Source organism: Phyllobates terribilis, unplaced genomic scaffold (genome assembly GCF_046119375.1).
Source record: "Phyllobates terribilis strain yellow unplaced genomic scaffold, ASM4611937v1 Scaffold_2__4_contigs__length_985480577, whole genome shotgun sequence".
In the NCBI taxonomy this organism is placed as follows: Eukaryota; Metazoa; Chordata; class Amphibia; order Anura; family Dendrobatidae; genus Phyllobates; species Phyllobates terribilis.
This window is the reverse complement of record NW_027362762.1, coordinates 836,583,925-836,602,518: the sequence shown is the minus strand read 5'-3', so window position 1 is coordinate 836,602,518 and position 18,594 is coordinate 836,583,925. Positions and strand designations below refer to the sequence as shown.

The following is an 18,594-nucleotide window of genomic DNA, read 5'->3' as shown; positions in this document are numbered from 1 at the left end:
TGCCATAGTTTGTCTGCTGTAACAGAATACTCGAAGACTGCAGATGATCAGTGGCAGCTGTTTGGCAGCTGATTGGCAGCATCGGTCATATGACACTACAATGCAATGTCACTGCCGGGAGACTAAGCGGCGACAACAGAGGAGTGGCTCTGGGACGGGAGGTAAGTATATGTTTACCTTATTTTAATATGGCAACGTTAATTGTCAAAGGAATGACTAGTGTTGGACAACCCTTTAGGTAAGTATTGAAGGAGCTGTCCACTACTCAGACAACCCCTTTTCAGTCACTATATTTCCCCCAAAGTAATAACAACCTATACTCACCTCTGGTACCGGCATCGTTCCAGCGATGTCGACACTTGCTCTGCTGGGGCACTAGAGTTACAGTATGTCACGCGATCCCTGCGGCCAATCTCCGGCCTCTTTACTATCTCTTATTCCTTCAGACAAATCATACATCAGGAGGAAGTGAGAGAGCAGCCGCAGCTCTCACTTCCTCCAGATATCTGATTTGTCTGGAGGAGAAGACAGTGAAGCAGGTACTGACTGGACACATTGTTATGTCACGCAAGCCCCGGGAGAGCCAGAGCCAATGGCGCCGGCACTGAAGGTGAATATAGGTGTTACTAATTTACTGGGGGAAAACATAGTGATTGAGAAGGAGGTTGTCTGAGTAGGAGACAACCCCTTTTAACCTCTTCGTACTTCATTGATGCATGGATTGGCTGTTTGGGCAACTGCTCCACTTTATCCCTGCTGCCTTTTACTTTGAGGTTTTGTTGTAATTTGATCAGGGTAATATGATTATAAACAATACAGCTTTTTTTATTTTGCTGATTTTTTTTTTGCAGGTACCTGGTCCATTAAAGAAACGTCATTCATAAAATTACCCTGTCTGTATGAAAAGCCGTACCATCATCCGCTGAATGAGCAACCTGCTTCTCCACATCCAGTCTGGGTAGTGCTGGGAGGTGGACAGGACATTCATTTAGATTTTTGGGGAGTTAAATTTATTTTTAAAGGTGAGTTCACTGTTTATACCCTCCTCTACCCACAGAAGTCAATGGGGGCGGGGTGTCTGCACTCTGGTGGTTCTCCATCGTATTTTGTTGGAGTTAATGAAAAAGAAACTGCTGTCATTGAGAATTACAGAGCAAAATGGATCTAACTTCTGGAAGACAGACCATGAAAAAATAAAAAATCAACTCCAACCCACTGCCAATCCTTTTTATACCCCTAGCTGCTGACCACTTACACTAAATTACATGTGTAATATATTAAAAGAAGTGTTGCATAGTTATAGTGGTTATCTAGTATTTTAAGAAAATATAAAACAGTTATCTTTCTTATAATATTCACTTATATGTCTATAACCTAGAAATATAGCATAATTTAACCCCTTCCTGTTACAGCCAATTTTTGGTTTTGTACCTTTGTTTTTTTCCCAGAGTTATAACTATCCTGACATTAGCCATATTAATGGTTTGTTTTTTTGCTGGGTGATTTCTAGGCTTAGGCCATGGCCCCTCTGTCAGTATTTGATCAGTATTCGGTCACTATTTTTTCTCAGGAGTAGGAGCCAAAACCAGGTGAGGAACGATCAGAGAAAAGGTGTAATAGAAACAAGTCACTAATTCTGCATTTATCACCCACTCCTGGTTTTGTCTCCCACTCCTGAGGAAAAATACTGACCGAATACTGACCAAATACTGATAGTGGGGTCGTGGCTAGTGTTGAGCGATACCTTCCGATATCAGGAAATATCGTATCGGATTGGATCGGACCGATACCCAAAAAGTATCGGATATCGCCGATTCCGATACCGGAAACCAATGCAAGTCAATGGGACACAAATATCGGAATGAAAATAAACCCTTTCTTTCCTTGTAGGTTAATTCTACATGAAGTAAAACAACTAAGAATAATTTAGAATGTATTACGCGAAAAGCCGGCAATTCAGCAGCGGCATACACCGGTACCCGACAATTTACAACAGAAAGAATAGAGCTTCACACATAGATTAGATAGATAGAAACATGTCAGTCACACATATAAGAAGCACAGTGACAGTGTTGGTTACTGTACTTGTCATTTAGTGTAAAGGATTTATTTAAAAAAATAATTGTGTTTTCATGCACTGTCTCTTTAAAAAAGCCGGCCGGCAATTCAGCAGCGGTACCCGACAATTTATAACAGACAGAATAGAGCTTCACACATAGATTAGATAGATAGAAACATGTCAGTCACATATATATGAAGTACAGTGACAGTGTTGGTTACTGTACTTGTCATTTAGTGTAAGGCTGTGTTCACACGATGCGTATTTCATGCGTTTCCGCGGCGTTTTTGCAGTTGCGTAAACGCCGCGGAAACGCATGAAAAACGCATGGTAGAAGGGCAGCAATGTTCCCCAATGGAAATCCGCATGTGCTGTGCCCATGATGCGGATTTTTCCGCAGCGTTAACGCTGCGGTCAAAAATCCGCAGCATGTCAATTAATTTTGCGGAAACGCGGCGATTTCGCCGCCATTGACTTGCATTAGAACGCGCCAATTCCGCAAGACAGCATTTGTACTTGCGTAATTGGTGCGTTCTAATGTGCGGATGGTACCCGGGTGTGGAGGAGAGGAGAGTCTCATCCACACCCAGGTACCATTGAAAAAGCTGTAAAAAGAAGAATAAAATAAAAAATAAATGTATTCTTACCATCTGTCGGCCCGCGCAGCGCTCCCGCTTGGTTCCCGGCACTTGCAGTGAGTTGTAGGACCTGCGGTGACGTCAGAGTCATGTGACGGGTCACGTGACGCTGACGTCGGCAGGTCTTTCAATTCAAAGTTGCCGGCAGCCGGGAGAACGGAGTGAGCAGGACAGCGCGGGCCATCGGAGGTAAGTATATACACTCTCTCGGGTCACACTATATAAATCCATGCTGTTTGCATGGATTTATACAGTGTGACCTAGTTATCAAGCACTTTCCAGGTGATGCTAACATCGCCTGGAAAGCGCTTGTCAATCTGCATGCGGAAACGCATGTGGATCCGCATGTATTCTGCAGGAAAAACGCATGCACAATCTGCATGCGTTTTTTCTGCCAGGGAGATGCAGAAATGATGCAGAAATTTTCTGCTTCATTTCTGCATCGTGTGCACATACCCTAAAGGATTTATTTAAAAATCTAATAGTGTTTTCATGCACCGTCTCTTTAAAAAAGCCGGCCGGCAATTCAGCATCTGTACCCGACAATTTAGAATAGAAGGAATAGAGAATCATACATAGATTAGATAGATAGAAACATGTCAGTCACATATATATGAAGTACAGTGACAGTGTTGATTACTGTACTTGTCATTTAGTGTTAAAATAAAGGATTTATTTAAAAAAAAATTGGCGTGGGATTCCCCATAATTTTAGTCTCTAGCGGAGGTTAAGCAGACGGCTGGGGCAGATGTTTAAAGCCTGGGAAGGGGGTAATACCCACGGAGCTTCCCAGGCTACTAATATCAGCCCCCAGCTGAATACCTAGCCTTTACTAGCTATTAAAATGGGGGACCCCCTCAAAAAAATGACGTGGGGTCCCCCCTAATTTAATAGCCAGCAAAGGCTAGGCAGACAGCTGGGGGCTGATATTAATAGCCCAGGAAGGGTGCCATGAATTTTGGCCCCCTCCCAGGCTAGAAACACCAGCCGTCAGCCGCCCCAGAAATGGCGCATCCATAGGATGCGCCAATTCTGGCACTTAGCCTCGCTCTTCCCACTGCCCTGTAGCGGTGGCAGTGGGGTAATATGGTTGGGGTTGATGTCAGCTTATAATGCCAGCTGACATCAAGCCCAGGTTAGTAATGGAGAGGCGTCTATAAGACACCCCCATTACTAACCCCATAGTCAAAGTTAAAAAAAAAACACAAACACCCAGAATAAAGTCCTTTAATTGAAATAAAGACACAATTCTTTATTGTTCTAAATTAAACTCTACTTACCATCACGCCCATTCCAGCTGAAGCTAACGATCTCCTGCAATAAAAGAAAAATAATAAAGCAACCTCATTCTTACCTTTCCATGGTTCCCACGACAGCTTCAGCTCTGCTACATCGAGATGACAGGCTGGACCGCAGCAGAACGCTGCCATCCAGCCTGTCATCCCGCAGACACTGAGAAGCGCATCCAGATGAGCCGAGTTCATGTCCAATGAACTCGGCTCACCTCATGCACGTCACTGACAGCGTGGGAGAATTCTCCTGCACTCAGCGCTTCAGCGTGACGTGCATGAGGTGAGCTGAGTTCATTGGACATGACCTCACCTCATTCACGTCACTGACAGCATGGGAAAATTCTCACGCTGAAGCGCTGAGTGCAGGAGAATTTTCCCACGCTGTCAGTTCATTGGACATGACCTCGGCTCATCTTTATGCCGTCACAGAGAGACACTGAGGAGCGCAAGCATGCCTGCGCTTCTCAGTGTCTGCGGGATGACAGGCTGAATGGCAGCGTTCTGCTGCGGTCCAGCCTGTCATCTCGATGTAGCAGAGCTGAAGCTGTCGTGGGAACCATGGAAAGGTAAGGATGATGTTGCTTTATTATTTTTCTTTTATTGCAGGAGATCGTTGGCTTCAGCTGGAATGGGCGTGATGGTAAGTAGAGTTTAATTTAGAACAATAAAGAATTGTGTGTTTATTTCAATTAAAGGACTTTATTCTGGGTGTTGTGTTTTTTTTAAATACTTTACTAGAAATTCATGGTGGTCATGTCTAATATTGGCGTGATCCCATGAATTTCGGGCTTAGGGCCAGCTGATAATGCCAAGCTGGCCTTAACCCCTTTATTACCCAGTGAGCCACCGCACCAGGGCCCTGGATGAGTTGGGTACAGCGCCAGAAGATGGCGCTTCTATGAACGCGCCATTTTCCGGGGTGGCTGCGGACTGCAGTTTGCAGCGGGTGGGGCCCAGAAAGCTTGGGCCTCCCTGCGCTGCGGATTCCAGCCCCCAGCTGCCTAGTTGTACCTGGCTGGACACAAAAATAGGGCGAAGCCCCACGTATTTTTTTTTTTAATTATTTCATGAAATTCATGAAATAATTAAGAAAGAAAGGGCTTCCCTATATTGTTGTGTCCAACCAGGTACAAATAGGCAGCTGGTGGTTGAGGGCAGCCCGTTCCTGCCTGCTGTACCTGGCTGGACACAAATATAGGGCGAAGCCCCACGTCAATTTTTTTTAAATTATTTCATGAATTTCCTGAAATAATTTAAAAAAAATTGATGTGGGGCTTCGCACTATATTTGGGTCCAGCCAGGTACAGCAGGCAGGAACGGGCTGCGCCCAACCACCAGCTGCCTATTTGTACCTGGCCGGACACAACAATATAGGGAAGCCCTTTTTTTCTTTATTATTTCATAAATTTCATGAAATAATTAAAAAAAAAATACGTGGGGCTTCTCCCTATTTTTGTGTCCAGCCAGGTACAACTAGGCAGCTGGGGGATGGAATCTGCAGCGCAGGGAGACCCAAGCTTTCTGACCCCCCCCGCGGTGCAAATTGCAGTCCGCAGCCACCCCGGAAAATGGCGCGTTCATAGAAGCTGGATGCTGTACCTGGCTGGCATACAAAAATATGGCAAAGCCCACATCAAAATTTTTGGGAAAAATTAATTAAAAAATAAATAATAAATTAGGGACTGCATCTTTATTAACTCCTCAAATGTCATTTAGTGTTAAAATAAATGATTTATTTAAAAAAAAATTGGCGTGGGGATCCCCCATAATTTTAGTCTCTAGCGGAGGTTAAGCAGACGGCTGGGGCAGATGTTTGAAGCCTGGGAAGTGGGTAATACCCACGGAGCTTCCCAGACTACTAATATCAGCCCCCAGCTGAATACCTAGCCTTTACTAGCTATTAAAATGGGGGACCCCCCCCAAAAAAATGACGTGGGGTACCCCCTATTTAATAGCTAGCAAAGGCTAGGCAGACAGCTGGGGGCTGATATTAATAGCCCAGGAAGGGAGCCATGAATATTGGCCCCCTCCCAGGCTAGAAACACCAGCCGTCAGCCGCCCCAGAAATGGCGCATCCATAGGATGCGCCAACTCTGGCACTTAGCCTCGCTCTTCCACGCTGCCCTGGTGCGGTGGCAGTGGGGTAATAGGGTTGGGGTTCATGTCAGCGCCAGCTGCCATGAAGCCCAGGTTAGTAATGATGGGCGTCTATAAGACACCCCCATTACTAACCTACAAAGTGTTAAAAAGAAAAAACACACTACACCCAGAAAAAAATAATTTATTTGAAATAAAACACACAATTTTATTTAATTCTTAGTTTACAAAAAAAAAATAGTTACCTGTCCACGTTCCTGCGCTGATCTCCCATGCACAGCTGTCACATCTGGAGATGGTGACAGCTGTGCATGGCTGCTGTAAGCTCACGCTGCCGGGAACACGTCCGCTCCCGGCAGCGGGAGCCACTGACTGAGGTCACCGGAGTGCATTCAGGCAGCGCAGCTCCGGAGACCTCCTTTACGGCACTGCTGTACCTTGGGAATTTCTCACGATACAGCAGGGCCGTAAAGGAGCTATCCGGAGCAGCGCTGCCTGAACTCCGGCGAACCCGCTTATGCAATGACGGGGCTGCTTTACGGCCCCATCATTCTAGCGGCGGCAGCGGTTCAGAGCGGTCACATTCTATGTGGCTGCTCTAAACTGGAGATCATCGTGGGACACTCGTGGACTACTACGGAGGGGTAAGGATAAGGTTGTGGTTTATTATTTTATATTTTATTACAGGAGATCGATGGCTTCGGGGAATTAGGTGTCTAGGTGAGTATAGGTGTAGTTTTTTATTTTTTACATTATTTTAGGTGGCGATCGGCGGGGACAGGTAATGTATGAACTAATTTATTGTAGGTAACCACTGGCCACCAATGACATGTATTTAAAATGTATTGGGGACACAGTAGGGCAATTTAAATAGTAGGATCAGGCTGATGGGAACTACTGCTCCCATCGAGCTGATCCTGCTGGCACGAGTGGACGGGGGACAGACATAGGCCGATGGGAGTAGTAGTGTCACATCGGCCTATGTCTGCCTGCACGCACACACCCGCAGACATCGCACAGACACCGCACACACTCGCAGACATCGCACAGACACCGCACACACTCGCAGACACACGCACAGACACCGCGCACACACCTGCAGACATCGCACAGACACCGCACACACCCGCAGACATCGCACAGACACCCCGCACACACTCGCAGACACACGCACAGACACCCCGCACACACTCGCACAGACACCCACACACACCAATCATGACGGGCTTATCGTCTGGGAGGTGAGGCTGACCTGTGCGGCCGTGGGAAAGTTCATGTGAGTTCATGCAATGCAGTCAAGCATGAACTCACATGAACCCTCTGAGGGCACCACGGCTCCTTCAAATGAACAGCTGATCAGCATCACCTGATACCTCAGCTGTTCATTTGAAATAACCGGCGGGAAAGCGCAGCACAGAACGGGAAAGCCGGCGGTGAAGTCTTTTCACTGCCGGCTTCCCCGCCCGGGTCCTTCGCTCCCCGCTCCTTGGTGCTGCGCTCCCCGCCCGGTCCTAACTTACGATCGGGATGGGAGGTGGCGAGGGGAGCGGAGGATCGGGGTGGGAGGCTGCGGGGAAGCAGTATGGGGCTGTGTGATTGTTTAAAAGCCGGCGGCTTTTTACCGCCCGCCGGCTTTTAAACTATCAGGAGAATTCTCCCACGCTGGGATGGCATTCTGATGACAGGCTGGATCTCAGCTGAGCGCTGCCATCCAGCTTGTCATACTTCAGAGACACTGCAGAGCGCAGGCATTATGGGAACTTCCGATTCCGGTATTCGATATTGTAAAAGTATCGGAATTAAGTATCGGAATTCCGATACCGCGAATATCGGCCGATACCCGATATTTCAGTATCGGAATGCTCAACACTAGTCGTGGCCTTAAAGTGGACTTTTCTTCAAAGTTTTTCTTTTTGAACTGGACACATGATTTAATTGTGGCTGCAGAGCAGAATAAAATGTGTTTGTTTGTTTTTTATTTCATCTCTCTGTAGCAGAGATATTAGCAATCAAAGTATTTGACCTCTAATAATTTTTTTTTTTTTTTTAAGTCCAAGAGAGCTTTACCAGAGTTTTTTTTGGGTTTTTATACTTCTTCCCCTGTGTGATGATGACCAGTCATAATCAGGCTGCAACACTCAGGAGAAAAAAGAACACCCCCCCCCCCCCCCCAAATAGCTCAAGCTACTCCCATATGATGTGTAATAACAGCCTGATCTCACTTCAGAGTGATTATAAGTTACCTTGAGCACAACAGACATAAGTGTGATTACTGACACTTTTGAGTTTTCATCTCCTTGCAGTCCATGTGGAGTGAGGGGCAGTACAACTGAGTTTAGCTGTGCAACATTACAAACCCTTCTATCAACTCTCCTCTCATAGTGCTGCCAGCTCAGCTGTACTGCCCCTTCTGCCACACAGAATACAAAGAGAAGAAAGCTCAAAGGTGTCAATAATCACACTTATATCATCCTGTAATCACTCTGCCGTGAGACCAGGCTGTCATTACATCTCACACAGGTATAGCGTGTTCTGAGCTATGATGGGGGTGTGTTTTTCTTACCCAAGTGTTTCTGCCTGCTTATGAGTGGTCAACGTCATACAGAGGGAAGAAGTACACGCCCCTAGTGAAAACTCTGATAACACTTTGGACTTAGCGAAAATTAACTTATCAGGTGGTAAATATTTTGATTGTTAACATTTATATAATGAAGAGACAAAATTAGAAAAGAACAATGTATTCTGCTCTGCAGCTAATGTTGCATTACGTATCCAGGTCAGCATGAAAAATTGGCTTAAAGGTCCTCTGTAAAGGGAATTTTATCTAGGGGATTTGCTTTTATTATGTATTAGCTTCATCAGCCTCCTAATAACATTTTTCATGACTTCTGTATTATCCCTAAGCATCACTGCAGTATGTGTAAAAATGATGGTTAATACCAATGCATATGTACCTGGATTAGTCTAGGACCGCTTTCATTCATTCCTCCAGATCTCTGATATCCCAGTGAGGAGGTGGAGAGGATGCCATTGTGGGCACAATACTAGCGAACAGGAGGAATGAGTGAGAGCAGTGACTTTTTGATCACTTTTTATTATGTATTTTAAAGGTAACAAAAAAAGAATTCTGTTTTTTTTTCCTATGACATTTACCATATGAGTTAAATGAATTATTATTTTGATGGATCAGACTTTTACTGACGTGACAATTACCTAACATGCTTTTTTTTTTTTCATTTAAGTTCATTTAAACTTAGGTGTTTTTTACATGTGCCACACCACAGAGAATTTGTTCTGCCCTATCTCTGACAGGAGTCCTCTTCTGTCAGTCTTCTGTCAAGTGTACTATGCATCAGTAGCCTGCAGATGGCAGCATAACACCATGCATGTTATGGGTACTTTTTCTTCCTCAATAATTATGGGCAGCTCTGAAAAAATAAAAGAGCCTTCATTAAATTCATTCACCGTCAATAACATTGTTCGTGGGCATTCGTGAGAGAAATGTTAATCCTCTACAGACAGCTACTTATGTTCCTATTATTATTATTATTATTAGCTAGAGATGAGCGAATTGATAATTGACTAATAGAATTACTTATGAATTGCCTTCAAAATTGAGGTTGTAATGGATCCGTATTGTTGAAGAATTTGCTTTGTGAAAATCTAGCAAAATGAAAGCCATTCAGCTGGTTTCTGATAGCCAGGGAGGGGTTAAAAAGCAATGGACTCTAGTACTCACCTCTCCTGTACCCTCCCTGTATCTATCCCACCCTCACTGCCAACCCAGTCCTCCAATTGGCTCTTCACCCTCTGGGTCTTCAGGCGGACACCAACCCTTACTAAGTCCTACCAGATCTCGTGCGGTGGGCCACATATTAATAACCTGCAACACATTTCACATGAAGGAGTGGGGTGACTTTAATCACATGCGTCACACCCAACATGACTGCATGGGATCTAGAAAGTGGTGTCGCCTGCTGGAAAATCCTTTGAATGAATTAGCCAAGAGGTACCTCTTAAAATAATTCTCTAAAAACCATTTATACCTCCAATATCTGATACCAGCTACTCACTAGCCCCTATTTACATCAGGGCATACAAATATGACCCCTTAGATAGCATACAACAAAAGACCAATAATGTCAAACCAGTCCTGGTCAATACATGACAGGGTTTTTCATCCAATTCTATCAATTTGTTCTTTGAGGATAAAAACAATTCTACCCTGTCGTGCCCCTGGTGTTAGCTCCCGCCCTAACAAGGGCAGTACCCAAGTGTATCTTACAACATCACCTACAAAAATCCCTCCTGACTAGTGTTGAGCATTCCGATACTGAGTTCCGATACTTTTACAATATCGAATACCGGAATCGGAAGTTCACATAATGCCTGCGCTCTGCAGTGTCTCTGAAGGATGACAAGCTGGATGGCAGCGCTCAGCTGCGACCCAGCCTGTCATCAGAATGCCATCCCAGCGTGGGAGAATTCTCCTGCTCAAGCGCTCACATTACATTATCTCCCTTACATTACAATTAAATGGAATAGCAGGTATTAATATTTTTTTAAGACGTTAATGCCACAGCCATCGTGGTTGTGGCATTACAGTGGTTGTCCAAATCGATGGGAACAGTGCTCACAGTGAAACAAGAAAAGCCGGCAATTCATCAGCGGCTTATACCGGTACCCGACAATTTAGAATGGAAAGAATAGAGCTTCACACATAGATTAGATAGATAGAAACATGTCAGTCACATATATAATAAGTACAGTGACAGTGTTGGTTACTGTACTTGTTATTTAGTGTTAAAGGATTTATTTAAAAATATAATAGTGTTTTCATGCACCATCTCTTTAAAAAAGCCGGCCGGCAATTCTGCAGCGGTACCCGACAATTTAGAACAGAAAGATAGAGCATCACACATAGATTAGATAGATAGAAACATGTCAGTCACATATATAAGAAGTACAGTGACAGTGTTGGTTACTGTACTTGTCATTTAGTGTTAAAATAAAGGATTTATTAAAAAAAAAATTGGCGTGCTGTTCCCCGTAATTTTAGTCTCTAGCAGAGGTTAAGCAGACGGCTGGGACAGATGTTTGAAGCCTGGGAAGGGGGTAATACCCACGGAGCTTCCCAGGCTACTAATATCAGCCCCCAGCTGAATACCTAGCCTTTACTAGCTATTAAAATGGGGGGACCCCAAAAAAAATGACGTGGGGTCCCCCTATTTTAATAGCTAGCAAAGGCTAGGCAGACAGCTGGGGGCTGATATTAATAGCCCAGGAAGGGTGCCATGAATATTGGCCCCCTCCCAGGCTAGAAACACCAGCCGTCAGCCACCCCAGAAATGCGCATCCATAGGATGCGCCAATTCTGGCACTTAGCCTCGCTCTTCCCACTGCCATGTAAAGAAAAATATTAAACCAACATCATCCTTACCTTTTGATGGTTCCCAGGACAGCTCCAGCTCTGCTACATCGAGATGACAGGCTGGATCGCAGCAGAAAGCTGCCACCCAGCCTGTCATGCCGCAGGCAGACACTGAGAAGCGCAGGCATGCTCGCGCTCCTCAGTGTCAGGCTGTGACGGCATCCAGATGAGCCGAGTCTCTCACGCTCACCGCATGCGCAGGAGAATTCTCCCACGCTGTCAGTGACGTGCATGAGGTGAGCTGAGTTCATTGTCGGCTCATCTGGATGCCGTCACAGCCTGACACTGAGGAGCACAAGCATGCCTGCGCTTCTCAGTGTCTGCGGGATGACAGGCTGGATGGCAGCTTTCTGCTGCGATCCAGCCTGTCATCTCGATGTAGCAGAGCTGGAGCTGTCCTGGGATCCATCGAAAGGTAAGGATGATGTTGCTTTATTATTTTTCTTTTATTGCAGGAGATCGTTGGCTTCAGCTGGAATGGGCGTGCTGGTAAGTATGGTTTAATTTAGAACAATAAAGAATTGTGTGTTTATTTCAATTAAAGGACTTTATTCTGGGTGTTTGTGTTTTTTTTAACTTTGACTATGGGGTTAGTAATGGGGGTCTCTTATAGACGCCTCTCCATTACTAACCTGGGCTTGATGTCAGCTGGCATTATAAGCTGACATCAACCCCAGCCCTATTACCCCACTGCCACCGCTACAGGGCAGTGGGAAGAGCGAGGCTAAGTGCCAGAAATGGCGCATCCTATGGATGCGCCATTTCTGGGGAGGCTGACGGCTGGTGTTTCTAGCCTGGGAGGGGGCCAATATTCATGACACCCTTCCTGGGCTATTAATATCAGCCCCCAGCTGTCTGCCTAGCCTTTGCTAGCTATTAAAATAGGGGGGACCCCACGTCATTTTTTGGGGGGGGTCCCCCATTTTAATAGCTAGTAAAGGCTATGTATTCAGCTGGGGGCTGATATTAGTAGCCTCGGAAGCTCCATGGGTATTACCCCCTTCCCAGGCTTCAAACATCTGCCCCAGCCGTCTGCTTAACCTCCGCTAGAGGCTAAAATTACGGGGAACCCCACGCCAATTTTTTTTTTAATAAATCCTTTATTTTAACACTGAATGACAAGTACAGTAAGCAACACTGTCACTGTGCTTCATATATATGTGACTGACATGTTTCTATCTATCTAATCTATGTGTGAAGCTCTATTCTTTCTGTTGTAAATTGTCGGGTACCGGTGTATGCCGCTGCTGAATTGCCGGCTTTTCATGTTTCACTGTGAGCACTGTTCCCATCGATTTGGGCAACCACCTCCCCCAATACATTCTACATTATTGTTAGTTGTTTTCCTTCATGTAGAATTAACCTACAAGGAAAGAAAGGGTTTATTTTCATTCCGATATTTGTGTCCCATTGACTTGCTTTGGTTTCCGGTATCGGAATCGGAGATATCCGATACTTTTTGAGTATCGGCTCGATCCAATCCGATCCGATATTTCCTGATATCCGAAGGTATCGCTCAACACTACTCCTGACGCGTTTCTTCCTCCTTATGGCGGATTCATCAGGGCAGTGTATTTGGTATTTTGGCGAGCACTAGCAATGCAAAAGAGCAAAAAGTGACTCTGTGCTATAAAGTGCCAAGTGACTTAAAAAACATAACTTAATGAGCCTCACAATGGTCAGAGTACATCTCAGTGGTACAGAGTCCTGTTACCACTTTTACCAAATGCAATTCTCCTTTTTGCATTTGTTGAAAGTGGTAACAGTACTCTGTACCACTGAGATGGACACTCCCTATTGTGAGGTTCATTAAGTTACATTTTTTAAGTCACTTGGCACTTTATAGCACAGAGTCACTTTTTGCTCTTTTGCATTGCTAGTGCTCGCCAAAATACCAAATACACTGCCCTGATGAATCCTCCATAAGGAGGAAGAAACGCGTCGGGAGGGATTTTTGTAGGTGATGTTGTAAGATACACTTGGGTACTGCCCTTGTTAGGGCGGGAGCTAACACCAGGGGCACGACAGGGTAGAATTCTTTTTATCCTCAAAGAACAAATCGATTGACTTGGATGAAAAACCCTGAACGATGCCCACATGCAAAAATGGGTGAGATCCACACATATTATTAACGTTTGATAGCACTGTATTGTTTAAGTCATGTATAGACCAGGACTGGTTTGACATTATTTGCCTTTTGTTGTATGCTATCTAAGGGGTCATATTTGTATGTCCTGATGTAAATAGGGGCTAGTGAGTAGCTGGTATCAGATATTGGAGGTATAAATGTTTTTTAGAGATTTATTAAAAGTTATATTTTAAGAGGTACCTCTTGGCTATTATATGTTGCTGATACTGGGGTAATTTTCTGCCGTAAGTTAAGCAGATTATAGCTATTATCCTATGAATGAAGAATCAAGAGGAGCCTATTGGCAGTAGGACTGGCTTGGAGAAGGCCGCAGAGTGGGGAGTATAAGAGTTTTATAAGAGTTTTTAAATATTTTTAACCCCTTCTGGCTGATTTAATTTTCACTGAATTAATGTGATGCGGACAATAACCCACCGACCCCACTCACCCCAAATTAAGCATATCTGCCGAATTGAATTTTTGGCAATTCACTCAACTCTAATAATAACATTTCTACTTTCCCTTTCCATTTGAAGGGAATCTGTCACTAGGTTTTTGCTATGTAATGTGAAGACAGCAGGAGATAGAGGCTGAAACACTGATTTCAGGGATGTGTCACTTGTCAAAGTGCGTGCTGTTGTGTACGAACTGTGAAGGATTTATCACTAAGAAATTAACATTGCCGGACTAGTCCAGCAACTAAGCTCCTCACTGTCTATGGACTTTGTACACGGAGAGCCTGTTGTGGGCGGGGTTAGCTTTCTCAGCTCTGCTTCATTCTAAATCTAGAAGCTCTGATTGTGTCAGAACGACTGCACCCAGAAAACTAAGTGATACATCATTGGATTCAGGGTCTCTTTGCCTACAACACCCTGCTCTCAGATGAGGTAGCAAAACCCTCCTGATAGATTCCATTTAAGAGCAACGGACAAATAACACAAACATGTACCAGCCAGGTGTAATACAAAAGTGAGAACAGGTCCGACCCATAGGAGCGTGCGGACTAGAAGATGAACTGTTCTTACTTGCTCTGTTCTGATTTATCTTTGCTGTAACTATAGTCGATACATTTTTCAGTCCCATTTCACACACTTTTTATTTTTTTTAGATTCACCAGTAAACCTGATGCCATTTTTGAAGGACGGATTAGAAGACGTGAAATGTGATATTGCGCCATATTTCACAGACAACACGGAAATTCTATGGCCCGGTGTTATAAATACAGATAATGTAGTAGATTCCTGGTATATCTACAGAGTTCAGCACAATGGCGGCAAATTTCACACTGCAACGTTTTTTACGAAACTTCCTGAGACATCAGAGAAGAAAGAAGAGGACAGACACCTTGTGTTAGGTAAGTACAGGCAATAATTGGCCTTCTGTGACCAGCACAGTTCTAGGAACCAGTCACAGACATAGGGCTACTATGGTATTGTTCGCTGGTAGAGATGAGTGAACACGAACTTTAAATTTCGGGGTTCGTAACGGACACCTAATGTCCGGTGCTGAACTCTGAACACGGATGTCTCCCGGAAGTCCATTGTAGTGTTGAGAAAGAGAGAAAATTTTACAACCACAAAGTTCTTGTCCCCATTAACTTCGTTCTGGTTAAAGTTCGGATACAGTTCTGGTACCCAATTCTAACTTTGGAACTTCCATGATCCGCTCATCCATATTCGGTGGCTTCATTTACATAGACCTGCCGCCCCTCAAACAGACAGAGTTGGATGTTCAAACAATAGAAAGTTGTAAAAACCTGGCGCTATGAGGTTGTGCAACAACTTTGCATAGGAACCACGCTTGGGCCACGTTCACACGTTCAGTATTTGGTCAGTATTTTACATCAGTATTTGTAAGCCAAAACCAGGAGAGGAACAATCAGAGGAAAAGTATAATAGAAACACATCACCACTTCTGCATTTGTCATCCACCCTCGATTTTGGCTTACAAATCCTGACGTGAAATACAGAACGTGTGAACGTGGCCTTACCGTCCCTTGTAGCAGATGTAAGGGTGGGGGCGATTGGGCATATGGATTTCTGCATGCCTGATCATTTATTCCTGCAGGAGATGAGACCAAGTACTAGATATGATACAGTGGCTTATTCATCTCTCACCATTGAATGTTGTAGGTGACAAGATGCAGCAGCCGCCACCAATCAGTGTAGTGCTGCTGTCATTCCAAGTGAGTGTGATCAGCAACGCTAACAAATAACATAGAGCACTGTGCTGGGCTATGCTTATAGCTAGTGCAGAAGCCATCATGTTGGTGACTTAACTATTTGTAGCTGTCAATCTTTTCTATAGTAGCCTACTGAGTTAAATAGTATTCTGGCTACCTGCAGTCAGTTGTAAGTGTATAGCTTAGGGATCTATAGCTCCCACTGAGTAAACTGATCACTAATAAACTCCCAAGCTCCCCCTAGTGGTGGCTGAAGGTAGGCAAAATTATTATCATTTAACCCCTTAAGGAATAGGCAGGTTTTTTTTTTTCATTTTGCATTTTAACTTTTACCTCACCTTTATCCAAGAGCAAAAACTTTTTTTTTATTCTTCTGTCACCATAACAGCATGGGGCTTTTTTTTAACTGGGACAAGTTGAATTTTTATTCTTTTTATCATACAATGTACTGAAAAATGGGGAGAAAATCAAAATGAGGCGAAATAGTGAAAAAAAAAAATACAATTCTGCTTTTTTGGGGGGTGGGAGTGGTAGATGTATTGCATTCATTGTCCATGAAGTTACTTGGCAATGTGATTCTCCAGGTCATTATGATTATGGCGATACCATATTAGTTTATTTTTTTTATTTTAGTGGTTAAAGGGAATCTATTGCCAGGTTTTGGATACCCCATTAAAAAGCAACGTAGGTTAGGGGCAAAGACCCTGATTCCTTCAGTATCACTTAAAGAGCTGAATGCTGTCTTTTTGATGCAAACACTGTTTTCTCTGCCGCAGATCTAGCAGAGCTCTGAATGCTAAGCTCTTTCTGTTAATAATATAGTTGGACAGAAAGCTGCCAATCAGTGCTGTGAGCGGAGTTATTCATAGCTCATGAATATGGAGGACTACATGGCAGCAGATTTACTAGTCCTCTAGTGATAATCTCCTTGTGATAAAACAGTGATTTTATCAAAACTACAGCAAGCAGCCCAGTAAGTAACACATCAATAGAATCAGGGTCTCTGTCCCTATATTATGCTACTCTCAGATTAGGTAGCAAAAACCCGGTCGCAGACTCCCTTTAAGCAAAATTTAGAACTGTTTTAAAAAAAGGGGGGAAAAAATCTGACACCTTTTTAACTTTTTCATTCTTCCAGGGATGGACATGTTTGAGGGCTTGTATTTTATGTGTGCTGAGCTGTAGTTTTTATTCATATCATTCTTACTTTTTATTGCATTTTTGGGAAGAGGTGTGGTGACTGAAAAATGGCATTGCCGACATTTTTATTTTATTTTTGTTTGAGTGTTCACCTATGCGATAAATATTCTTTTCTGTTTTATTAGTTCGGGCCATTACGTACACGTCGATATCAGCGTATGTTTATTTTGTTTATTCTATATATGTTAAATGTTGCTAAAAAAATCTCCATATGTCCAAATATATATACAACGAGAATCCTCTATAGAGTACAATGGATGCAGTGTAACCGCAGACATGAAACCTCCTGCGCCGATCTGTAGTGGATTGGCGAGGCGGCATTCCTAGATTTGAACGGTCATGAGGGATTCGCTGAATGAGGATTCACTAGATGAGGGGGTAACTTCTTCAGACTTTTAGTATTCCGGTGTCTTTGGTGTCCCGGCCGGTTGCACCGAAGCAAGACTTGCTGGATATAAAATAGACCGCCGCTTACAGCCAACGTGACGTCACTAGCTACAGGTCTCCTTGTGAGCAAAAAACTACAGACCGTTATCCTACGCGTTTCGGAGGTAGCGTCCTCCTTCATTTAGGAAGTTTTTCAGCAGAGTTTGAAATCTTTCTACTAAATAGAACAAAATGTAGATTTTAGATTTTCCATTTACAGAGAATCTGAGAACAGATTGCCGATGCCGCGATATGATGGACAATGAACTGAGAAATTCTATAAATGGAATAATAATTGTCTATAGTAAATGATGTAACGAGAGTTTTGTCTCTTTAATCACATTTTTGTTTACAGCAACTTTCATGATAAGTACCAAAACCCCTAATATCTATGCGAGACTAGCGGACAGCGCGCTCCTGGATTGTGCCTTCACGGTGGATCACCGGGCTGATGTCTCAGTCACTTGGACTTATCAGGGTCGAGGAAGTCAAGAAGTAAAATTACTTTCTTACAATGGACACACAAAAAAGCTGGAATATATGAGAAAGGATTTTTATATGAAAGTAGAAGAACTACAAAATGGAAATGCCTCGCTACTTGTTAATAATCTAGCTATGACAAGTGAAGGACTTTATACCTGCTCTGTATCTGTAGCGTCTCTCTTCGCAGATCAGCAGATTCATCTGAAAATCAGAGGTAAGTGGTTTTGCTTTTTTTTATCACTTTAGATATAATTATAATAGTGGAAAGTGCTGCCAAATATGTTGGATCTATATACATAACATATTAGTATTATTATTGCTGTTACTTAACTGATAAGGATAAGATGCAGAGAGAATTGGTTGATTTTCTGCAATAAAATGTTCTTTTGACTTATCACATTAAACAATTGATTTCATGTTCTTATAATGGGTCTATCTAATTTTTTTTAATTAAAGCTCCTAACTACGTGCTTCACTTCATAGAATTAAAGCCTATAAAGAGTGACTTTTATTTTTCACTTTTCAACTGGAAATGTAATTTGAATATATTTTGTAATAGGGTTAATTACCTTATTTTGCTGGCCTCTTACAGAAACTAGATGCTGAAGTGGTGCTGTGCCAAGTGCATAGATTCATACGCCATATTTAGAGTATGGAT

General features: G+C 43.5%; 1 protein-coding gene across 1 annotated transcript in view; it reads left to right on the top strand.

Moving 5' to 3' along the window:
- LOC141232538 (tapasin-related protein-like) overlaps positions 1–18,594 on the top strand; it is a 45,286-nt gene that overhangs the window by 10,613 nt on the left and 16,079 nt on the right. Inside the window, exons 2-4 of the mRNA XM_073667812.1 lie at positions 852–1,022; positions 14,754–14,999; positions 17,809–18,150. Coding sequence (XP_073523913.1) covers positions 852–1,022; positions 14,754–14,999; positions 17,809–18,150 — 759 coding nt within the window. The remainder of the gene's footprint in view (positions 1–851; positions 1,023–14,753; positions 15,000–17,808; positions 18,151–18,594) is intronic.